Below are 26,595 nucleotides of genomic sequence, written 5' to 3'. Positions count from 1 at the left end.
GAATAGCTAGACTATTCTTTGAATAGTCGAGCTAAAAAATTAAATGAATTAAAACAAATAACTAATGAGAATAAATAAATGATTGAAAATAAATAAAACATATCCACAGTTAATATAATAGCTTAACTAATAAAACTATAAATGTTGCAAGCAACTGAAATATATATACTAGTATCCATAAGTAAGAAAAAAGCCAACACTCATTCAACAAAGCCAATGGAAGAAACATGAATTTCAAAGAGAAGAAATGAATCAAAAACAAACAAAGTAAATATAATCATCTTTTTTCAAGAAATATTGTAAACACAAGAATGATAGCAGGAAAGGTAGGAAAAGCTAGACACCTGCATGGATACTCATACTACAAATAAGTCTAAACATTGTCCTTTTTATATTCAAATACTAGTATATGTTTAATAGTGACCTGCCCTGCCAGTTAAACAATTAATAAAACATTTTAAACTCAAAAGAAAGCAAATAATGCCATATACTTCCTTATACTACGCGGTTTGAAATTTAAGTCCTAACAAATCGCAACACTGCTTTTAAATTCATTTTTTTTCTTTAAGTGTATGTTGTGTATATTATGGTCAACTGTTGTGTATGAATTAACTGTTGTACATATATAATGGATGACCTTTGTGTATATTTTTTACCGTTATATATAATATATACAGTAAAATGAGTTAACTGTTGTGTGTATTATGAGTTAAGTGTTGCATATCTCATGAGTTAATTGTTGCATATAATATGGTTAATTGTAGCATGCATTATGATTAATTGTTGTATATATCATGCATTAACTGTTGTGTGTACTGTGAGTTAACTGTTGTGTGTACTGTGATTTAACTGTTGTTTGTATCATAGCTCGGTGTGTTTTCTTAACAAATTTGGTGCAGGTAATTCGTATACACTGAGTACAGGGTACGGTAACTAAAAGTGTGCAGGTATTTAATACCCGCACGCTAGTTACCGCACTGTTGGATAGAAAAGTATGCCAGCGTGTCTGGAACAGTAGACAGTGAAGTGTATTTTATTGATTTTCTGCTCTAGCATTGGTTTATTTTACCTGGGCTTTACACATTTGTAAAGCAAGGATTTTAAGTACCCACTGAACTGCTGTATATGGCAATGTGGAACGCCTACAACTACCATATATGGATGGCTATGATACAAAACAGAAAGAACATTAAAACTCTCGGGTAAACAATTTATACTCGGGGGCTACGCCCCCTGGTACAAATCGTTTACCCTCGAGTTTCCATGCTCTTTCTATTACGTGTACTGTGAGTTAACTGTTGTATATGAGTTAACTGTTATATATATTGTGTATTATGTGTTAACTGTTGTGTATATTGAGTTAATTGTTGCTTTTATTATTAGTCAACTGTTGTATACATTATGAGTTAGCTGTTGCATACATTATGAGTTAACTGTTGCATACATTATGAGTTAACCATTGCATCCTTTATGAGTTAACTGTAACATGCATTATGGGTGAACTGTTGCATACATTATGAGTTAACTGTTGCATACTTTATGAGTTAACTGTTGCATACATTATGGGTGAACTGTTGCATACATTATGAGTTAACTGTTGCATACTTTATGATTCAACTGTTGCGTACATTATGGGTGATCTGTTGCATACATTATGGGTGAACTGTTGCATAATTTATGAGGTAACTGTAGTATGTATTATGGGTGTACTGTTGCATACATTATGGGTGGACTGTTGCATACTTTATGAGGTAACTGTAGCATGCATTATGGGTGAACTATTGCATATTTTATGAGGTAACTGTAGCATGCATTATGGGTGAACTGTTGCATACTTTATGAGATAACTGTAGCATGCATTATGGGTGAACTGTTGCATACTTTATGAGGTAACTGTTGTGTATATTATGAGTCAACTGTTGCATACATTATGTGTTAACTGTTGCATAAATATAATCATGGTTTACTGCTGACTGTATTGAAAATTAGCTATTGTGTATACAATTAACTGAATACTTCATCTCTTCAAAATTCATCTAGCAGACTAAATAACTTTGAAACACTTTACAAATTGAAGGAATGTTCCACTGGAACGCCTACAACTACCATATATGGATGGCTATGATACAAAACAGAAAGAACATTAAAACTCTCGGGTAAACAATTTATACTCGGGGGCTACGCCCCCTGGTACAAATCGTTTACCCTCGAGTTTCCATGCTCTTTCTATTACGTGTACTGTGAGTTAACTGTTGTATATGAGTTAACTGTTATATATATTGTGTATTATGTGTTAACTGTTGTGTATATTGAGTTAATTGTTGCTTTTATTATTAGTCAACTGTTGTATACATTATGAGTTAGCTGTTGCATACATTATGAGTTAACTGTTGCATACATTATGAGTTAACCATTGCATCCTTTATGAGTTAACTGTAACATGCATTATGGGTGAACTGTTGCATACATTATGAGTTAACTGTTGCATACTTTATGAGTTAACTGTTGCATACATTATGGGTGAACTGTTGCATACATTATGAGTTAACTGTTGCATACTTTATGATTCAACTGTTGCGTACATTATGGGTGATCTGTTGCATACATTATGGGTGAACTGTTGCATAATTTATGAGGTAACTGTAGTATGTATTATGGGTGTACTGTTGCATACATTATGGGTGGACTGTTGCATACTTTATGAGGTAACTGTAGCATGCATTATGGGTGAACTATTGCATATTTTATGAGGTAACTGTAGCATGCATTATGGGTGAACTGTTGCATACTTTATGAGATAACTGTAGCATGCATTATGGGTGAACTGTTGCATACTTTATGAGGTAACTGTTGTGTATATTATGAGTCAACTGTTGCATACATTATGTGTTAACTGTTGCATAAATATAATCATGGTTTACTGCTGACTGTATTGAAAATTAGCTATTGTGTATACAATTAACTGAATACTTCATCTCTTCAAAATTCATCTAGCAGACTAAATAACTTTGAAACACTTTACAAATTGAAGGAATGTTCCACTAAATGAATTGATTAAAAGTAAAACCAAACAACTAATCACCTTAGAAGGTTGAAGATCATGCTCAGGTCAAGGTCATGGGGTTAAAGGTAAATCATCACTTATGGAGTCAAAGTGGTTATCACCTAAATCAATCTCTTCTTCAACATGCTCAAAATATAAAACATAAAAAGATAAATTATACTTCAAATCTGACAAAGTCACCTTTCACACACCATGAAGTATTATAAATTGTATCATAGTTAGGTGTTTTTTCTTAACAAATTTGGTGCAGGTAAATCGTATGCACTGACTACAGGGTGCGGTAACTAAAAGTGTGCAGGTATTTAATACCCGCACGCTAGTTACTGCACTGTTGGATAGGAAAGTATGCCAGCGTGTCTGGAACAGTAGACAGCGAAGTGTATTTTATTGATTTTCTTCTCTCGCATTGGTTTATTTTACCTGGGCTTTACACATTTGTAATGCAAGGATTTCAAGTACTCACTGAACTGCTGTATATGGCAATGAGGAATGCCTAAAAATACCATATATGGAAGGCTATGATACAAAACAGAAAGAACATTAAAACTCTCGGGTAAACAATTTATACTCGGGGGCTATGCCCCCTCGTACAAATCGTTTACCCTCGAGTTTCAATGCTCTTTCTATTACATATCAAAAACAAGATAGTGATTGTATAAAACCCTTCTTTAGCCTTTTACAATGAAGACATATTGCATTTTGCAAACAAGAGGGTCATGATGACCCTATATCACTCACCTGTTAAACTTGCCCTCGGAGTCATCAAGATAAACATTCTGACCAAGTTTCATGAACTTCACGATAGGGTCATAAATGTGGCCTCTACAGTGTTAACAAGCTTTTCCAATGATTTGAGTGGTGACCTAGTTTTTGACCCCAAATGACCCAGTTTCGAACTTGGCCTAGGAATCATCAAGATTCTTACTAAGTTTCATGAAGATAGGGTCATAAATATGGCCTCAAGAGTGTTAATAAGCTTTTCCTTTGATTTAAGCGGGTGACCTACTTTCTGACCCCACATGACCCAGTTTGAACCTTGCATAGGAATCATCAAGACAAACATTCTGACCAAGTTTCATAAAGATAGGGACATAAATGTGGCCTCAAAAGTGTAACAAGCTTTTCCTTTGATTTGACCGGTTGACCTAGTTTTTGAACCCATATAACCCAGTTTTGAACTTGGCATAGGAATCATAAAGATAAACATTCTGACCAAGTTTCATGGAGATAAGGTCATGAATGTGGCCTCTAGGCTATTAACAAGCTTTTCCTTTGATTTGACCTGGTGACCTAGTTTTTGACCCCACATGACCCAGTTTCGAAACTGGCCTGGAGATCATCAAGATAAACATTCTGTGCAAGTTTGTATCAAATCAAAGCATAAATGAAACCTCTGTATGGCTGAAAGAGCCAAACTGGAAAATTTTGCCACTTTCAGGGGCAGTAACTCTAGAGCCCATCAAGGAATCTAGCTGGTTTTTGAAAGGAACCAATATCTTATTGTGACTTAAGTTGTGTGTAAGTGTGGTTAAAATCGAAGTAAAATGTCACTTCTATCGTTTTCACAATTAACAACTTTTGGCTCTTTCAAGGTTTAATCAGGGGCCGTAACTCTGGGATCTATTATTGGATCTGAAGTTTTCATTAGGGAATCCAAGATCTATTGTTGTTAAAGATATTTTGCAAGTTTGTATCAAATACAACCATAAATGAAATCTCTATATGGCTGCTAAAGTTTGGCCCTTTAAGGGACCATAACTCTGGAACCCATGATGGGATCTGGCCAGTTTTTGACAGGAACCGAGATATCATGTCAATACAAGTTGTGTGTAAGTTTGATTAAAGTTGATTGCAAAAAGTGGTCTCTATCGTGTTCACAAGCCAAAATAGCAAAATTTTGGCCCTTTACGGGGCCATAACTCTCGAACCCTTGATGGGATCTGACCAGTTTTAAAAGGAACCGAGATATTATGCCAATACAAGTTGTGTGCAAGTTTGATAAAAATTGATTGCAAAATGTTGTCTCTATCGTGTTCACAAGAAATTAAAAACAGATAATGATCTGCTTTGGTTTTTGTGTTGTTGTTGCAAGACATTTTAACTTGGAGGCAGATTAACTGGTATGCAATACATTGACATTTAAATATTATCTTTTGTCATTCATATGCCTTTCAAGTAGAATAATCCAATCTAATGACTAGGTACAATGGTGTATGAGACTGGCTGTTACTGATACTTCTGTGAGTGTAAGATTATTTTGTCAGATTGTTTATAACAGGTAGTCTATTAATTGTACAACTGAGAAATAAGAAACTCCATTAAAAAAAATCAAAGCCAAAACAACATATGTCACTTTTCTTTATCAAAAAGTCTATATTCCTTGCAGTACAAAATGTATGGAAACTTCAGCTGTTAAATAAACTCTGAACAAAATAAATACATTATGAAGCAAATATTAGACTACCTGTAGAAGTTAAAGATGTAACAACAAAATTTTGATTATATATGGGTTGCTTCCAGACTAATTTCTCAAGCATTTACATGTGTATGTATCCCTACTTCATGAAATCCAAATAATATCATCACAAACAAATACATTATCAAAGATCAGTTAGGGATGATGTATATCATAACAGAACTTTTTCACATTGTGTTACATACTGCTGATCATGTCCCCGTGACTGACATGATACCGTGTAACCTTTTATACCAACCTTTAAATTACTTGCTTATGAAAGAAGAGATTTCATATATTTCTGTATATTTGCATGTGATGATGTAGCTGGATTATGAAATCATGCAAGGATGATGAAATGGCCCTTACGCATATAGTCACCTGATATGTGAAATCACAGAATTTTATTGACATGTTATTTCTTAGTTTCTTGTGTAAGTACTGCTAGTAGTTTGAGATTATATAATATATAAAAGAATGAAAATCTTATATGTTCAATGGGATGAAGTTTTTGTAAATTACCCCCACCCATGAAATTTCATGATTTCACAGTATCAGGATATAAATAAAAAATACACATGCAAAAAAAAATAATCCCCCAAAAAATATAACAAAAATAGAAGAGTAATCATTCCTTTGAATATTGTTATTGTAATGAAAAGTTAGCATTGTTCATTTAATCAAGTAAACAACCCATATAATTAAAAGTTTTATGAAACATAACAAAATAAACTAAAACATGAACAAAATGAAACGAAAGAACTGCAGATATCCTTTATCTAGTCCATGCCAGAAACCTTTACAGAGAGAAAGTGTAATAACGCTACATCTTGGTCTTTTCTAACACTTAAAATTGTCACTTCAAATAATTTTTCTGTTTTAAAAATGACTATTAAGGCCATTTTAAAACTAAGTATTCAAATGCAAACACAATCAAAGGCAAAACATTGTCTTCAGACTTGAGGCTGCAACTATATCCAATTTCAAGCATTTTCAAGCATCTTTTTCTGCTGAAACCTTTCATACATGTTTTTCTAGAAAGTATGTATAGGATTTCACCATGGATTGAATAAAGGACTAAACCCCCATCCATATTTGTCAGGGACCTACCTCAGTATGTTCTTTATCATGTGTGGAGTTGATTGAAGGACTAGCGCTCATCTGGCTGTCCTCTCCTATAGACAATTCCCTGTGGTCTATTATCATATCTGTATCAGAATCTTGGTCGTGGTTTAGATCACTCTACAAAATAGAACATTCAATTGAAAATTCATGTTCATCATGTCATGCTATCGAGCTGGCTTGTGGAAAATCTTTGGTTCTACCAAGATGCCTGCTTGTGTCTGAAATAAATCTGCTGGGAAATACCGGGTCTTCCTCAACAATTAAATAGAAAGTCATCATTTATTATTATTATACCTCACTTTTGTCTACAATGATAAAATCCCATTACCCTAGAAAGAGATATTTTGACTATCAGAAACAATCTCAAACATTTCGACACGTGACAAAGCGATAGTGACTGTCAGGTCATGTGATCGCGCTGATATTTTGAATGTCATATAAGGGCAAATAACTGCTTCAATTTTTAGCCAAATCATGAACTGATTGCCTCCCTTGAACACATAGTAATGACGTCACTATTCAATGTGTACACAGGCAATTACCGTGTAAAAGATGAAACTGTTGAATTAAATGAATTAAAAACATTTTTTAAAACTTTTTTATGTGCTTAATTTTGTTTGGTATAATAAAATAAATATCGTATGACAGTGTGTGCGACATTGATATTGTCAACCCTCGAAACAGAATGTCACCACTAGGCTTCCATTAGGATTCAATTTCATGGAGTCAGGACTGCCTAACATTCAGATTTTGGAGTCCCTCTTAAATTTTCTTGGAGTCCTACGTAGTATCACTTTGTACAATGACCTTTAATATCATCATCATCATCATCATTATTATCATCATCATATCTAATTGGTTCAGAACAATGTGTAAAGTAATAGAATAAAAGGACCACTAGAATGATTAGAAAACATTTTAGTTAACAAAAAATGTTTTATTGTTTTATTATACGTATAGCAACAGTCAGCTTTTTATTAAAATCAACAGACTTACTGTTGTTCAGCTACATAACGAAAATCCACTTTAAAAAATCTAAAGTACATTTTACTTGGAGTAGAATTATGTCAAATTACGTCATTCACCTGGCAATACTCAACCAGTTAATTTTCATCCCACATCAAAGAAAATCAATAAAGGAAAATTTTGCCGACACCTCCCTTTGAAGCCACGTGCTGGTGTCATCAAAATGTGTCAAAGATATCAGTTCTTAATAGGAGAAAAACTGAATGTTTTGTTTTGTTTGTTTTTTTTTTTCTCTAAAAAATACTGTAAAAATAGGATTTATTATTCACGAAAATCCAAAGTGAGTAGCAAATTTATTATCGATCGAAAAAAATGTTTTAATTTAAAATGGATGTGAAATGTCAATTGCTAGAAGAAAATAGTTACTTACTGAGGTTTTTTCTGCTGAAATTATCGATATATTTTCCACAATTAGTTACTTTGTCTTCCGACTTCGGATCTTGTTGCACCAACTTTATCCGAGCCAAATGCATGTAATGTTTTATTGTCGGCAATTAGCGCCTTCTAAACATGTCAACTGATCTGGATAATGGTTTACATTTACAGACGGTCTCTATCAAACACAATGCTTTCACACTAGTCTCACACTTCAAACACTGCAGGCAGTTTTTACAAGGCTGACAATCAAGAGTTATTAAACCGCTTTGATTAGTTTCGGAGCGGAGCTAATCACGTCATTCAAGAGAAGTTACGTCATAGTGTATTGATTTTGTCGTCCTTTGAAAATATTGGAAGTCCTTGGTACGCCTCTGACTTTGTGTATTGGCGTAGGGATCATAATTTTTGGCGTATTTTACGCGGGGACGCCGCTTAATGGAAGCCCTGATCAATGTCACACACGCTGTTATATGACATTTATATATTTTACATGTACCTCTCATTTGTCTACAATGATAAAATCCCATTACCCCAGAAAGAGATATTCTGACTATCAAAAACATTTTCAACCTTTTTGACATGTGACCAAGCGAAATGGACTGTCAGGTCATGTGACCGCACTGATATTTTGAATGTCATATAAGGGCAATTAACTGCTTCATTTTTTCAGCCAAATGATTGCCTCCCTGTACACATATAGTAGTGAGGTCACTATTCCATTTGTACAAAGGCGATTACCGCGCTAAAGATGAAACTGTAAAATTAAATGAATTAAAAAGTTTTTTAAACATTTTTATGTACTAAATTTTGTTCGGTATAATAAAATAAGTATCATATGGCAGCATGTGTGACATTGATATTGTCAACCCTCGAAACAGAATGTCACCACGTGGCGAAAAGACATTCTGCCCTCGGGTTGACAATATCAATGTCACACATGCTGCCATATGATATTTATATATTACCTGAATTGTTTCAGTCTGACACTTTAACACAATAAAACAAATGAAACCAACAAACGTTTTGAAAGGGAGGTAACTGTATTGCAGGACTGATGGCTATTCATTTGTACAGAATGTCTCCTATGGTTTATAATCTTCTCTATATCAGAACTTAGATCCTGATGTAAAACACTCATATTAAACATTTTCAGTGTAATTTCATGGTGAAGCAAATGACATCCATCTGCCTTTTTTCTCCCAAACATTTCACATAAGGTCTATAATCATTCCTGCATCAGAGAATCTTCATCAAGGTTTTTCAGCTGCAACCCCAGACCTGAAGTTTTACAGTCTTGCAATAGTATTTCTCCTTTTGGGACTGGTAAGGGCATATGAATAAAGCATTCGGTAAGCTGATATTCCTTGACTATACATGTTTTTTTTTTCACATTAAGACAACAGAAAACTGGCTTACTTCCATCAGCTGTTCTTGTGTGGTCAACATTTTGGCCAATGGTAAACAGCAGCCTGGGCATGTTTCCATCAAGTTTGGTCTGCTGTTGGTTAATAATGGTTTTAAAAATCTGAAATAAAATACAACAGATGATGATGTGAATAATTCTCATGTATAACTATTTGATATTATGCCATTGAGTAAGAACTATGTTCAGGAAATCTAAGATTTAAACAAAAGGCCTCAGATAAACCTGCATGGTCTAAGAATACTATATGAGCCGCGCCATGAGAAAACCAACATAGTGGGTTTGCGACCAGCATGGATCCAGACCAGCCTGCGCATCCGCGCAGTCTGGTCAGGCTCCATGCTGTTCGCTTTTAAAGCCTATTGGAATTGGAGAAACTGTTAACGAACAGCATGGAGCCTGACCAGACTGCGCGGATGCGCAGGCTGGTCTGGATCCATGCTGGTCGCAAACCCACTATGTTGGTTTTCTCATGGCGCGGCTCAATTATAATGCTTTATCTATTCAACTACCAAGTCACTCACACAAATTCTCACAAAATTTGTAAATCAGTTCAAACCATATCTCACTGGAAGACATACATCCACATCAAATATTGTAAGAATGAATACAATGTATAAATAGACATTTCAGCTTATATTAATCACAGGTAAATTCCTATTACACTGTAACTATTGCCTACTGAGTGCCTTATGCTTTTTAGACTCTTCCTACATAATTTTCAGTCCACATGGGCTTTTCATAAATTTCCAATAAATTATGCCTGGTGTTCGTTACACTGCTGAAAATAATGTGCCAAAACACCACCATATCTACTATATAGGTAGCAGAGAAAACACTGTTTGAGCCACTATACAGGTCAAGAAAAACACTCTGATCCACTACACAGGTGAGAGAGAAAAAAAGTAGTTGTTCTATGCTATCAAAGAAAACACTACAGGCAGAGGGAAAGCACTGCTTGGTCCACTACACAGGCTGAGAGAAATCAGTATTATAGTCACTGTAAGTGCAGAGAGAAAACTACTTGAGCCACTATAGGGGCAGAGAAAATCTACTAGAGCCACTACAAAGACAGAAACAGAACTTTAGCCACTATATAGGCAGAGAAGAGAAAACTCTATTTTAGCCACTATACAGACAGAGAGAAAACACTACTTGAGTCACTATACTGGCCGAGAAAACAGTACCTGAACCACTTTACAGGCAGACAGAAAGTTACTCACTGCAGTAGAAGTTTTGTCATTCTCCTTAGCACTGATTTTTAGTTAAAATTATTTATTTGTGGGGTTTAACGTCACATCGACACAGTTATAGATAATATGGTGACTTTCGAGCTTTTCATGGTGCATTATTTCAGGTATGGGTGGGCACCTTGGTAGAACCATCGACCTTCGGTATGTCAGCTGGATGGCTTCCTCACATGAAAGAATTCTACATTCCAAGTGGGGTTCTGTATTAACAGTGATGAGGAGAAAATTGTTCAGTCAATGACCTTACAGGGGCGGATCCAGAAATTTTTGACTTGGGGGCACCAGTCTTGAACGAAGACGTCGCCGCCAAGGCGCATAGCAAGATACTGGAGGGGGTGCCCTTGCCCATGTTAGGGGTTTCAGGGGGTCTTCCCCCAGAATTTGTTTGAAATACAGGTATGAAATGGTATCCTCGGGTGCATTTATTGGTGGGTGTACTCCCCTCATATTAGGGGGTCAGGGGTCTCTCCCCTTGGAAATGTTTGAAATACAGGCATGAAATGTTGACCTCTGGTACATTTTTAGGTCTAAATTTTGAGCTATTGTAGGGGTACGTTACTCCCCTCTTGACTGGGTGGTCAGGGGGCTCTCCCCTCTGGAAAATTTTGAAATACAGGTATGAAATGGTGGCCTCTGGTGCGTTTCTGGGTCTTAATTTTGAGAAAAGTGTTCCTTTGCCAAAATAGTATGGTGAATCTTTGATGAGTATAGGTCACTTCTCGGCCAACTGGGGGGGCACGGGCCCCCTCGGCCCGGCCCTGGATCCGGGCCTGCCTTAACCACATGGCCACAGAGGCCCCTATGAAAATAATTATGAAATTCTGATATATAAATAAGAAGGAAAACCCACTTAAAACAAAATTTAAAAGAAGCATTTGTCTTACCTTCTATCAAATTTATACCATTTTGCAACTAAATATGCCTTTCCAAAGGATCTTGTTTGTATATCTTGCTCTGCCTGACTTTGAAGCTGTAAGAATACATATTAAAACAGCATTAGGTGACTAGAAGTATTTACTGTACTAATACAATATTAATCATATCATCATTACACAGAAGAAAAGTAGAGTATAAAAATTCTTATCATATTCTGTTATCAAATAAAAAAAATTGAGCATGAAAAAAAATATGAACTTTCCTCATAGGCTCACAGTCAAATAAATGTTGAACAAATGGGTTATACAAAGATAGACTCTTATGAATACCTACCAGCTAATTACCAAACAGTATAAACTGGAAGACTTATGGCAGCATGCAAATGAATACACCTGTATAAAACAACCGGGACTGGGAAGCTACAGAGGGGCTGTACCTTACAATATACCAGTACCTACATGACTAATTAGAAAATCTGCTGATGCTTGGAGTTCTGTTCCTCTGAACTGGCAATTTATTACCAGAACAATTCTTCACAACAAATCTTTATCAAATTTCAAACACCCATTCAAACAGTTTTAAACAGAGTATGAACAACTACATAACAAAACTGTCAAATAAAATCACAGTAAAGACATAGATCTGAGGCAACAAAATAGAACTGTAACTGAAACTAAAACAACACAAGCTGCTTTCAGCAATTCAAAAGAACAAGGCAAAAATAAAGAGCCCAACTGAGAACCTTTGTTAACTGTGAAACTTAGCAACAGATACTATACCTGTTGTATCAATGGTTCTACTTGTTGTCCAGGAGGTATTTCTAGCTCATACTGAAATATTTTAGTAGTTTATCATTCCAAAACAACAAGTTAATTAATTAGTAAAAAATAAAAACCCTCTGTCACCTAAATGATTCTGTATTGCAAAACATATACATCATCTGTCCTTCCAGATTATGATGTAATATTCTTTCTAAATGCTAACTGCTTCGTGTATAGTGTTTAATCAGTTTTTTTATTTTGTGTGTATTTTTTGTGTTTGAATGCAAACTTTCTGCAGCTTTTCTGTCATGCAGTAGCCATCAGTTCACTTAACCAGTGTTCGTGTATTTTGTATCACTTCAAACTTGTTGTACACAAGAAACTGGCAATTATTCAATCCATATTAATCAGAGATTGAAAAGAATAATTTCAGACACATTGTCTTCTTTCAATTCATGGGGAACATTTACCAAACTCATACTCATGGCTTCTTGATTTATTTTGAGTTTAGTGCTGTTTTTTCAACAGTATTTCAGTTATGGAAGGGCATGCAGTAAACTTTACCAGTGTTCCTGGATTTTGCATCATTACTAACCTGTTCTCCACATGTAATTGCAAACTTTTCCACATGAATCAGGTGGAGGACAAATGATTACAGATGCAATGTCATCTATCAAATCTTCAATGAGAATATACATCTTGCCTATAGGGATCAAATGCACAAACTCCATGATCCATAGTATGGGCCCTCCCTATTGAGCAAAGTGAGTGGGCTCCCTTTTGATTTAGTCATGTGCTCTACCTAGTGAGTTAACAGGGTGAGTTTTGGCCTGATGTGCTCACATATTTGATAGGAATTTATGCTCAAATGAAATCAAATTTTATTTACTGTTAGAAATAAAACATAACAAAATGACATATGAGAAACAAGACTTTAGTGAGGATCTTTAAAACAAGCTATATAACAAGATAAATAGCTTTTAACTTATCAGAGTTGGTAAAAAGTAAATTAGGTAGAAGTCTGTCTTTTGATCAAAACTAACAAGAGAAATAATAATAAAAAAACTTAATTTTAAACTGAAATAACTCTTGTTTACATATTGACTGAACATGAAGGCAGAAACAGAAGTGACCACATTCCAAAGAAAAATATGAATTATCTTTATCAGAACATGATTCACATAACTGAGCACACAAAAAGACAACTGAAACAAGAAAATGTCTGCAAACTAAACTTACACAATAAGATAAAGCCCAGAAAAGCAGCTACACTGCCGAGATGAATATTATCACAGAAATGTGACAAGAGTATCATGCAACAAACTGAATGAAAGAAGACAGAAAAGAAGCTGATCTGAGATTACAATACCGCAGTACATAAACAAATGAAAAATGCATCCAAGTCTGTGAATTACCAACTTCAGAAAACAAAATACTCAAAAATTAACATTCCAAAGCCTACTGTAAGACATGTTACCAGGTAAAGAAAGGTTTAGACTTACCTGTACAGCTACATATGGCAGAACTCTCAGGGAGTTTTAAACATTCAACAGTGGTAGTTTGTTTGTAGAGTACAAAGTCTTGGTACAAGGTATAACCCACTACTAACTTTTATCATGCTCATTAGGAAAATAAAGCATAAAGTGTTAAAGTTTCAGACACAAAGAGTACATGTATATCTGTAGTAAACAGAAGTTTATGTTGTGTAGTTAAGCTCTACTAATGCAGCCTCTGAAGAGCAAAATAACCACCCAAAATGCAAACATTTTGTTTTCAAACACACACCACTTTCTTCATGCATTAACCTCTCTTGAGTAACAAATTTTAGTCTTCATGGAGGTGCCTGACACAGTGTTGTAATACAGGGCTTGACAAAACCACTTGTTAGCTTGTAAATACGAGCAGAAATAAGCTCTTGATGAGTGGTACTTACTGTTGTACTAATTTTGTAGTAAGAGTGTGATTTTGTCCAAAACTATATTAAATCTAATGAAACTAGATCTGCAGAGAAGCCATAGCATCCCAGCAATTGAAAATGGAAATGGATTCATTGTTTGTAACTTCAAAATCTCTCATTTTAAACAGACTTAGTCAAACAGGGTCTGATATTGTTTTGCTTGAATGTTTGTTTTTTTTTGTTTTCTAATGGATTTTACAAGCTCACCAGAGGCTACAATGTACCATTAAGTTACAGAATACCTTCCTCATCATTTTGTAGGCTGACTCTGATCCACCTCATTCTGGATCTGTTATTTACAGATTATGTTACCATATAAAGCTTACCGATGAAGGCTGCTCAGGTGGAGACCGTGCATTACCCCGAGGAACCTCCATTGTGCTATACTGCCTCTGTCGTGACATTGCCTAACACCAGATAGGAAGGAGAATAACACAGGATATAAATATAGAGAGAGTGCAAAATACAATCACACTTGCCTCCAAAATTTAAAAGTCAGAATTTATGAAGAATTATTTGGGGTTTGAAATAACACAATACTCTCAAATCCTAATTCCACAACATTTATTCTGAACAAACTCTCCTTTTTTCTCTGTCAAATTTGAAATTACAAATTTCTGCCCATTTTAAAAAAGCCATTCTGGTCTGATTTTATAACAATAAACATTTTTTACAGTACTTGTCATAAAAGTGTTTATAGGCAATCTGACTAAAGTACATATCCTATTACGCTACGCATAGGATCTGAGAACGACCTATTCATTGCCTCGTTCTGACGACCCTTTCGCTAGCCAATCAGAGCCTAACTTACAACATCCTGCAAATCTACCTGTAGCCTTGACTTTTGATATTTACAATTTTTATGTCATATTGTATCAGATAGCCGGTTAGCTCAGTCGGTAAGCCACTTGCTTTGTAAGCGAGGGGTCCCGGGTTCGAGCCCTGGAATGACTGCACATTTTTCTTACTCTTTGACATTCGAACAAGTCGTCTGATTGGATAAAATAAAAATAGCAATACTGGAAATCCAAAATATACAGAAGACGAATGTGAATGGGTCGTTCTCAGATCTTCGTTTAGAAGATCAAGTACTTTAGTCAGATTGTGTTTATAGGCTACCTATGATGAAGACCATTCTTCATTAATCTTATCATATAATTTCACATAACTTCTTTTTTGACTTATACTAACACAATAACCTGTGTCATATGACATCTATCAAGCTTAAACAGTAGAGGAAGACCCTAGGTGCTCCTATGAGCATTATTTCAGGTATAAGAGGGCACCTGGGTAGAACCACTAAACTTTCCCAAGCCAACTGGATGGTGACCAGTTGTGGCTCAGACACAGAAGTTCAAAGTCAACAACATTTACAACTCAGCCACGTAGGCCCATGCTGTGGAATCAAAGACATTGAGTGATTGTACATTAGTTATAGTAGGATGACATACTAAAGATATATTCTCTAAAAATATATCATAACAATGTCATAGCCAAACACCAGTGCAGCTAAGAATGATGAATTCTATATACAATGTACAATTAAATCATTTTTTTCTTGTGCTGCAGGTATATATTCAATCAAAGCAGGTCACAAGCCAGTTCACATGTAAGGCGTTGTGTAAGCAAATAAGCAAGTTTCTTTGCAAGTTTATATAAAGATATGCATGTTTGATATTAAAAAAACATGTTGTAAAAAAAATAGATATTTCCATGTGGCCAAAATTTGCTACTTTTTTAATAGAAAAAGTGAGCATGGTAAAATTTTCATGACGGGTCAACTTGTGAAACATGCAGGACTTTTATAACAATAATGGCATAAATCCATCATGGAAACTTCTGCTTTTACAGTTACTTTGTAGAAACTACAAAAGCAGGACACAGTATGATTTGCTTCAAATTAATCTCCATTTACAGAAATCTATGGCAAAAAAATCAGCTTTATAAAAGTCTTATTTGGTTGTCTTAAGATTGTTCAATTCTTCTCTCAGTTTGTATCAGATTTGACCAAATATATTAATCAATATATCAATATCCTTTTTTTAAAACAATGCTTCTTAAACATTTTCAATGTTCTGATATTCACAAAAAAGAGAAAACATGTAACACTTAAGCAAGTTCTATTAAAGGCATGTAAAGTTAACATAAACACATCTAACATTAACATTAAAGCTTTACTGTTAACATAAAAGAATGTAATACTAACATTACAGCAGGTACTCTTAGCATAAAGGCATCTAATGTTAACATTAAAGCATCTAACATTAACCCTTACCATGCTAAACACGATTGATTCTGCCTTTGCGACCAGTGTTGATCATGATCAGCCTGCACATCCATGCAGTCTGATCATGATCTGCACTGTTCGCCATTCAGTCAGTATCTTTTTGTTAAGCGCCCCTTTTAACAGTTAATGGTACTGTCCAAATTGAATGATGGACAAGTTCATTATAGAAATTTAGCAGGGTAAGGGTTAAGGCATGTAATGATATGGCAAGTTAATCTGCAACTTTATTCTAAATAGAATGTTTATTGTTTCTAACAGAGAATTCAGTATTTATCTGGATCTTCCCATGGCATGTTGCAATATGTATCTAAATATACCAGATTAATTTCTTAACAGTATCATATTTTACCAAAATGATTTCTTACTGCAATTTGCTACTGTAACAGAAGCTTAATATCAAATACTTAAGTACATAAAATTAGCATAGATATCTTTATAATAAATAAGGTATGTTGTAGAAACATTTCCAGTAAGAAGGCATAGTACATGTAAACATGCCTTTAAATGCTGACTATGAAACGTTTTCAATATCTACCTAAAACAAAATCTAAGTCATAATTTGAATTGACTGTGCAGAAAACCTTTATCCATTTTAATACATAAAGAAGCAGATTTTCAACTACTACTTTAAACTCAGAAATTTGGTGAGGAAATTATTTTCACTTTATTTGCTCTCCATCTTTGCAAAAATAAATACTTTTGAAAGTGCTATTATTGTTATAAAAAAGTTGTATATATTTAAAAAGTTAAGCCATATATATCGCAATTTCTTCTCTACCACACAAACCAATTTCAATTTCAAATTCAAATATAGTGAAATTTTAGCCTCGTGAAAATTTCTGAATTTACAGTATGTCTTCATTTATAGAATTATTCTGATTTTCTTAAGTTGCACTGTGTAAAAACACAAAGTAGTACTTACAGTTCTTACATTTGCTGTATGAGCATTTTCATCTTCCTCCACACCCACTCTGTAAATACAAATTGATAATTGTATAGTACACATATACATGTATTCTGACAAAGTTTTACTAAGATCAGGTAGAAAATACAGTCTGTAAAAAGTTTAAAAAGTTTTTCTATAATTTAACTTAGCGACTTAGTTTTCAAATCCTTGATTATTCAGTTTTAAATCTGTTTAAGATTTAACTGCACCAAGTTTCAGTAAAATGTGACATCTAGAGAGTTAACAGTAATATTGTTGACAACCAACAATGGACAACAAAAAGGGAAGGGGAGTGGGTCGTTCCTGTCACCTTGACTTTGGACCACTGACTTCAAAAACACTAGTGATACTTTGTCACTAAAACAGTTTTATTTTTCTAAGCTCAAAGGAATGAAAAAATTACACTAATCTCACTACAGTCTCCAGTCAAATAGAATTTTACCTGATTTTTAAAAACTGTAATAGAGGTGTAACAAATCCACCACAAATCATTACAGTAACTAAGACTATCACCATGGTAGCAGACAGCATATGTTGTCTTGCTTCACTTGCTGTGTTACGTATGGCTAATGCATAGGCTATAGCTCCCCGTAAACCTATAAAATAGAAAACCAACATGTATTCAAAATGTATACAAAGTCACTTCTGCAGTCCAAAACAGCTATAAGTTGTTTCTTATGCATAGCTTATTGCTTTGAAATTTGATTAAATTCATGAAAAAAACTGAAAATGAGTCTAGACAATGTTACAATGTATAAAATATTCAAACCTTCTTGTATATCTTAAATGTACATACTACAATATTCTATATTTAGATATAAAAGTTACGAGTACAATTATTCTATAGACACCTACAAGAAGCTACATTCAGTTAGAATGTACAATTAATTATACAATTTATCAGTTAGATGAGTGAACACTTATTAACCGGCAAGCCATTCCATAAGTGTTTCAATAGCCATTCTTTCCTCAAGTTCTGTTGAAGCACAGCAGAATAGTGCGTAGAATATAAACAGATCATACACAGTAAAAACACTCAAAGTTGATGAGATAAATGCTTGAGTAATCCAGTAGTTCAAGTGTTCCAAACACAGAAAATATAAGGAGAATGGCTGGGGCCTCAAGTTGCTCGAGTTACATGTGGTGTTCTTGACATCAATGCCTGAGCAAGTGGTGTTTCACTGTAGCACTATGGATTGTGATTTACATGAGGATTTATGTAATAGTAGTATTTGTTCTCCATCTCTGTTACATCTGGGGAAGTTGCCAATAACTTGCAGAGAACAAATAAGTTCTGCAGTTCAAAATCATTTTCATCCAGAATTTGTTTTATTTTTGGGGGGTTTTAAGTCATATTAAAACATTAAGTCACTTCCTTTTGATACCTCCGGTGGCCTTCCAGACAATATTTGTTTCAAACACAAGCTGCCTACAGGGTTAAACCACAGATCTTCTGCGAGCCAGATAGACAAACTATCTAACATGGAAGTATTCTACTCTCCAAGTGAGGTTTCTAACCAGCAACTGTAAGGTACAAGTACATTAAGTTTCAAGTCAGTGACTTAAACCACTCGGCACTGTGGCCCAAAGAATTAAAAATAACTATTACCTGAGAACATCATCATATGCATCACGTTTGCTGATATTTTATTCCTCCTTCCAAGATTCAATAAAATAGAGAGTGGATATATATTTATAGCTCGACCTATAATGATTGACACCTGATGTATCTGTTAAGGAATATACAATTACACAAACCATGCAAAAACAAGTGTCCTGTGTTAAGATGATTTTACTTCATGAAAGATGTTGAAGCAAAGTGCGGCGTAAAAAGTGCTACTTTATACAAAAACATTAACCTATACTTCATACATGATATTTCAAAAAATATTTTATTTTAGACACTGTTTTGATTTATGAAAAGTTACTCTGCAAAAGTGTTTTAGCAATTTTTTTGTGTCAGATCTTTAATTATTGTTTCTAAAATACAAACTCAACTACTGTAATACGAAATGAAACAAGAGCACTGCCTTGCGGGTGCTGACGCTCATCTGATTTTTTTTGTATAATAGAAATATTGTCCTACCCATGATTTTCTAAGTCTAAAAAGGGCCATCACTCTTGCAAAAAGTAGGATAGAGTTATGTTTCTTGATGCACAGTGTCCACTTATGATGGTGAAAAACTGTTGCAAGTTTTAAAACAATAGCTTTGATAGTTTATGAGAAAAGTTGACTTAAACATAATATTCAACCAAGAAAATGATTTTTCTAAGTCCAAAAGGGGCAATAATTATTGCAAAAAGCAGGATGGAGTTATGTTGCTTGCTGTACAGGGTCAGCTTATGATGGTGAACAAGAGTTGCAAGTTTTAAAGCAATAGCTTTGATAGTTTAAGAGAAAAAGTTGACCTAAACATAAAACTTAACCAAGAAATCTGATATTTTCTAAGTCCAAAAGGGGCCATAAATCTTGCAAAAAGCAGGATGGAGTTATGTTTCTTGCTGTACAGGGTCAGCTTATGATGGTGAACAAGTGTTGCAAGTTTTAAAGGAATAGCTTTGATAGTTTAGGATAAAAGCTGACCTAAACATAAAACTTAACCAAGAAAACTGATTTTCTAAGTCCAAAAGGGGCAATAATTCTTGCAAAAAGCAAGATGGAGTTATGTTTCTTGATGTACAGGGTCAGCTTATGATGGTGAACAAGTATTCCAAGTTTCAAAGCAAAAGCTTTGATAGTTTAGGAGAAAAGTTGACCTAAACATAAAACTTAACCAAGAAATCTGATATTTTCTAAGTCCAAAAGGGGCCATAAATCTTGCAAAAAGCAAGATGGAGTTATGTTTCTTGCTATACAGGGTCAGCTTATGATGGTGAACAAGTATTCCAAGTTTCAAAGCAACAGCTTTGATAGTTTAGGAGAAAAGCTGACCTAAACATAAAACTTAACCAGGCAACGCCCACGCCGACGCCGACAACCGCTCAAGTGATGACAATAACTCATCATTTTTTTTCAAAAAATCAGATGAGCTAACAAATGACTTCTACAGATATTTCAACACATTTGTGTTGTTAAGTCTGCAAGTGTCCTACCCCAACAAAGAAATTATTTTCTATAAAGCTGTATGAAAAAATCAAAAAAATCTATACATTTATAATACCTATCAGGTGATAAAACCCAAAGCATGACAACAGTCTTTCAGTGGCTAGTATGGACCTTTCGTCTATGTTACATCTCAGTAAAATAATATTGCTGTTTGCTTCACTAGTACAAACTTTCTTAACACTCTTTAGCAAACTCATAGAAACATTGGAAAACTGTTCCTTATAACCAATATTTACTGTTACAGTAGCTTAGTGTAGTCAACAATTTGTTATATATTAACGCTGGCATATACTGGATTGTTATAATATAATAGATGTAACAAATTAAAAATGCACCTTTACATAGCATTTTTTTTGTTACTTGGTAAAACGTTTACAGTCAAGTTTAATTTCTGCAAGCACCAAAGGCTTATTGTTGCAACATGTATTTCAAAATTGTATTTATTTTTTTTGAAATACTGAAATGTGATGTGCATGAAATAATCTAAATAACAAACCAGAAACTGTTTATAATTATTTACTTTTGAGCATGAATTAATGCTTTCAGATAAAAAAAACATGTTCTTTAACCACTCAGCCACAGAGGTCCCTTAATGTGTTGATGTTTTCAGCTGAATGTGAAGACTGAAACCATTTCTTGTGAATAAGAAGAGATGTCAGAGGATAGCAATGCTCCTCTATACGACAGCCTTGTCAACTGAATGAATATAAAAGTTGAAAAAGGGGCTTATTTGAGTTAAGGTACCTTAGCAATGCATGACTGCTCATCCCAGTGGACAAGTGTGTGAAGTTTCAATCCATTCCCATTAATGGGTACTGAGATACCAGCTTGCAAACAAAAATTTATCCCAAAACTTTTAAGTTGAAAATGGAGCATAATTTTGTAAAAATGCAAAAAAAAGTTATGAAACCTATGCAACAACAGTCAGTTCATCACAGTGAATAAGTATGTGAAGTTTTAATCCATTCCTACAAGTGGTTACTGAGATACCAGCTTACATACAAAAACCAAATCGGGACCCTGACACCAATAGCTCTATCTCTTCTTCAAATCATCCAGCTACAGATGGATCATAAACAAAAGGATACAAAAGCTGCTAAAATGAACCATGCATTCCATTTCACATTTTCAAATGTAAATACTGAAACTCCTATGTATAGGAACACAAAATTCTCTGCCAGAAAGTTCATCAATTCAAATAACTGAAATATAAAGAATGGCATGATCAGAACTTTATATTCACAGTCTATAAATATCTAACAAACATAGAAGAGAGAGATGGTGGCCCTACGTTGCTCATGAGAATTTCACAGCTCAAACAGGTTTAACAACACACATTTCTGCCAAATTATTCTGAAAACTGGCATACAAGTTTAGAGATTTTCAAAATTTTCTGTATGAAAAAAATAGGCCCGCTACTGGTAGCCATGTTTATCAAGATGGCTTTAACATTTTTAATAGAATGGTCATCTATGGAACATTTCTGTGAAATCATTCCGAAATTTCACAATTGGCTTAGGACATGCAGAGTAGGTGACCCCGGCTTTGATATTTGTGGATTTTCCCCTTTTAACTCTGGCAGTCAAAACTTCTGAAAAATCAGAATATCATAAACAACATTGGTAGGCAGTCACCAATGGAACATTTCTATGAAATTATTTTGAAATCAGTTTTCCTACCCTGGCAGTCATTTTTTGACAATTTTTTTATTTTTGTTGGGTTTATAACATTGCATCATCACAATTAAAGGTCATATGGCGACTTTCCAGCTTTGATGGTGGAGGAAGACCCCAGGTGCCCCTCCGTGCATTATTTTATTACGAGCGGGCACCTGGGTAGAACCACCAACCTTCCGTAAGCCAGCTGGATGGCTCCCTCACATGAAGAATTCAATGCCCCGAATGAGGCTCGAACCCACATCTATGGGGGCACTTTCTGACAAATCAGAACAATCTGAAAACTCTTGGTGAAGAGTTAACTAAGGTTTTTGTAACCTACCATGTGAAGTCACCTCATGAGTATAAAGTTTGAAAACATCTGGTCAAACATGCTTTCATGCAAAACTTTCACAAAATTTCTTTGTTAAAAAGGGTCATAATTTTGACCCCCAAAAAAGCTAGAGTTATATTAATTACTCAGTGAGGTCAAATCATGATGACAAAGATTCGTGTAGAGCTTGGATAGTTTCTGCGAAACCTGCCTACATGCAAAATTTTAACAAATTTTCTAAATTGTTTGGCCAAGTAAAGCTACAGTTATGCAACTTGTCCAGTGTGGTTATCTCATAATGCTGAAGACGTGGCCTAGCAGTACTTTTAGAAACATGCTTACATACATAATTTCCTTGATGTGGACGTCAATGAAAGGGCGACAATGAATAATTTCAAATAGTCCAGCTAAACTTGAGTTCAGAGATTTCCAAATGGAACATGGCAACCACAAAGCTTAGCTTTCAGACAGGTCTCTTAACTCGAGAATCTGACTGGCTGTTTTTGAGCAATGTTGAAATTGACCAACTGTAAAGCTGCATTTTAAGACTGGTTCCCTACTTGCTGTATCAGTCCAATTTCAAAATTTAGCTTCGAATCATCTAACGAGATGTATGAGTTATAAGACATACCTACAAACACAGACTGATCCAAAACTCTGAGTTTATTTTTCCTGGAGAATTATTGTAGAATTTCATTGTACAAAAAATTCAATCTGTGCCTTCATCATAAAATGGGCCTGTTTAAAAATTCCTTGGTGTTGTATTAATAATGTTGTGGTCGTTTTTTTTTTCTTTGGAATAAAATCATTAAAAGTTTTATACATACAAAAATATTAATTTGCTTATGAAGAAAAAAATTACTGTGTTTAAGAATCAGAGCATGAGAATTTTAGTAAATCTATTTGGACAGTCTTATTTAACCCTTAGCCTGCTGCAGGCAAATTTAACAGCCTTTGCAAACAGCTTGGAACCAGATCAGACGCCGATTAAATCGGCGTCTGATCAGGTTCCAAGCTGTTTGCTACTCTGACAATATTTCTTCCAATTTTGGAGCAAATTGAATGAACTTTACAATTTTAGCAGACAACATTTCCAGCAGACGACAATTTATCTAGCATGCTAAAGGTTAATACAAGCAAAGATCATTCACTTACTTGTTTAGTTCTGGATTTGGATTCCTCCGATAGATTATTGTATGTGTAATGAGCTTGACATATACCACAGAACAACACAGCAACAATACCTGCAACAAAAGGTAAACTCCGGTCAATTATTACAAGGCAAGATATACTTGTGAGGCATTATTTCTCTTTTTTTTTAATTTTCTAGCAAACAGAAAACCTTGCATGAATTCCACATGAAACAGAAATACAAATTTAATATTGCAAAATTCACCTATCAGAGAATGTTCCTGATCACAATAATTGATTTGTTTATATTTCATGTTTCAGGAAGAATGAAATATAGTGTATGAACCAAAGAATACCTAGTTCTCTATTTAACAAATATGCTAACTTGCTTATGTTAAAGCAGTTCTGAACACTCGGATCAATTTTTTTTTTCTACAATTAAGCATGTGATTAAACACATATTTTTTGAAACTTCAAAATACCCTTAGACAAGAGCTGTCACTATTGGTGAAAAATGCCCCCGAAGTGTGCCCAAGAATACTACAGTTGTCTGTGCAAAAAAAATCACACATCACATGGTGACCTTGATCCGAGAGATCTGGGTCATAAGCCTGACACACCTTCTCAATATGGTTAACATTTGTGTCAAATTATTTTCAAATCCCTTGATGAATGGCAGAGTTATGGACCAGACAAGAAACAAGGGAACATTTATGCCAAGTAATTTTAAAATCCCTTCATCAATGGCAGAGTTATGGACCGGACAAGAAACAGATCATGTTAACCTTTAACCTCTAAGTGTGACCTTGACCTTAGAGCTAGGGGTCTGGATCTCGGGTATGACATGTTGTCTCATTATGGGGAACATTTATGCGAAGTAATTTCAAAATTCCTTCATCAATGGCAGAGTTATGGACCAGACACAAAACAGACCATGTTAACCTTTGACTTCTAAGTGTGACCTTGACCTTGGAGCTAAGGATCCGAGTCTTGCGCATCACAAATCATCTCATTATGGTAAAAATTTATGCCAAGTTATTTCAAAATCCCTTCATGGATGGCAGAGTTATGGACCGGACATGAAACAGACCCTTTGACCTTGTAAGTGTGACCTTGACCTTGGAGCTAGGGGTCTGGGTCTTGCACATGACACGTCATCTCATTATGGTGAACATTTATGCCAAGTTATTTTAAAATCCCTATATGGATGGCAGAGTAACAGCCTGGACAAGAATTTACACGGACGGACTGACTCCCATATGATATGGTATTAGGTGGTCATTCCATTGTTTTAAAACAATAGAATGACCACTTAAGGGACAAAAGACTTAAGTGGTTACGGAATGAATACAAAGGATTTCTATTGTTCTAGGCCACACCTCCTACCACCTAAGGTATCAATCGTTAGCTTGGACGGATGCACGGAAAGTGCGGTTTTAATATGCCCACCTTTGGGGGCATAAAAATTGGGCAAATAAGAAAGATAAGGTTGTATGCTTCATTTTTTTTTTTTTTTTTTTTGCCAGAATGATTTGGAATGTTTGAAGCTTGTGCAAGTTTTCATAATGGCTGTCTATGGGAATTCACAATTTTGATTACAATTTCATGAACAGAAGTGTATCTACAATGTAAATTTAAATGAAACTTCTCACACATGTAAATAAATATATGGCAATATGTAGACATAAAATGTACATGTATGCAGTACAGGTTTTATTCTGATCCAGATAAATAACCGGATTCCATTACTTCCAGTTTATCACCTTAAAACCCACATTATTGCCTTCATGAGACAGAGATAACTCAGTAAAATTTCATTAGTGTATATTTAGTATCTGTATAGTGAAAATTACAGCATTTTCAAAGTTTGATGTTCTTACATCTAGTGTTTATCTTAGTCCTAAAACACTGAAGATTACAGACCCTGGCCTTCAATAAATAAAAAAGTTTGTAAATTTACCAGTAAGACCCAAGGCCTCGGCAGATTGGAATGATGTATATGACATCAGAAAAAACAGTGCTGTTTCTAGAAGTGGAAATTCTCTGATTTTTGTGTATTTTGTAAGTAATGCTGTTGCCATTCCAATTACAGAGCCAATCAGAAATGCTCCGCCAAATATACCCGCAAAGTTTCCGAGAGCTTTGAAAAATGCATGAACACTGAAGCCTTCCGATTTCTCTTTACCGTAAGCTTCCACAGAACTGAAATAAAACAACAGATTTATAAGCAACTTAAAATATGGTATATCTGTTTTTTTATCATGAAGACTTACTTCTTGTCAACTTTTCATTCACATTTTTCAGTATTTAAAATGATGGGCCTACTAAATACAAAGTTCTTTTATAAGATGTATATTGCAGGCACAGTTGAGGCATGTCTGATTTGTATTAATTGGACTCCAGTTTTTAAGTCTGGTCAAAATTCTTCAAAACTGTCTTGCCATAAGCTGAATTTTGACAACAATTTGAAATACCGGTATCACATTTTAAAACTTTTTGAATGAATGAAACTGTTAACACAGGTATGTTCTATAAACAATGACGATGTTATATGAGCCTAAATAAAAAAACATCAATGAATGTATATGAAGAAATAAGTACAAATTTAATGTAAATAAATGACACATGGTAATACTGATAAGCTATTTGTTTTGTGTTAAATTTATCTGTATCATAAAATCTTTATAATTACTGAAGTGAAACAGGATTTTATCAGAAAACGTGTACAAGCAATATTAATCAAGCAGACAGAAAGTTCAACAAAGCTTTTTTAAGTCTGTGCTTGTGCTCTTTTCTAACTTCTTTAATAAGTACTTTGCAA

The 26,595-nt window shown here is 34.5% G+C and overlaps 1 protein-coding gene across 9 annotated transcripts in view; it reads right to left on the bottom strand.

The window, feature by feature from the left end:
• The window catches only part of LOC123553956 (sodium/hydrogen exchanger 9-like), a 75,657-nt gene that overhangs the window by 13,127 nt on the left and 35,935 nt on the right, over positions 1–26,595 (bottom strand). For 4 of the 9 annotated variants that reach the window (XM_045343733.2, XM_045343731.2, XM_045343726.2 and 1 more), the window contains 11 exons: positions 25,735–25,976; positions 23,799–23,887; positions 21,743–21,856; positions 19,158–19,269; positions 17,991–18,144; positions 17,525–17,573; positions 14,642–14,722; positions 12,377–12,427; positions 11,606–11,691; positions 9,465–9,573; positions 6,630–6,761 (listed from right to left, as the gene is read on the bottom strand). In XM_045343733.2, the coding sequence (XP_045199668.2) occupies positions 6,630–6,761; positions 9,465–9,573; positions 11,606–11,691; positions 12,377–12,427; positions 14,642–14,722; positions 17,525–17,573; positions 17,991–18,144; positions 19,158–19,269; positions 21,743–21,856; positions 23,799–23,887; positions 25,735–25,976 (1,219 nt within the window). Of the gene's footprint in view, positions 1–3,082; positions 3,191–6,629; positions 6,762–9,464; positions 9,574–11,605; positions 11,692–12,376; positions 12,428–14,641; positions 14,723–17,524; positions 17,574–17,990; positions 18,145–19,157; positions 19,270–21,742; positions 21,857–23,798; positions 23,888–25,734; positions 25,977–26,595 lie in introns of all 9 variants that reach the window. The other 5 variants (XR_006686924.2, XM_045343729.2, XM_045343730.2 and 2 more) reach the window with 4 other exon arrangements.

This window comes from Mercenaria mercenaria, chromosome 7 (assembly GCF_021730395.1).
Source record: "Mercenaria mercenaria strain notata chromosome 7, MADL_Memer_1, whole genome shotgun sequence".
NCBI lineage: Eukaryota > Metazoa > Mollusca > Bivalvia > Venerida > Veneridae > Mercenaria > Mercenaria mercenaria.
The sequence above is the reverse complement of the archived record's forward strand: the minus strand, read 5'-3'. Positions and strand labels throughout refer to the sequence as shown.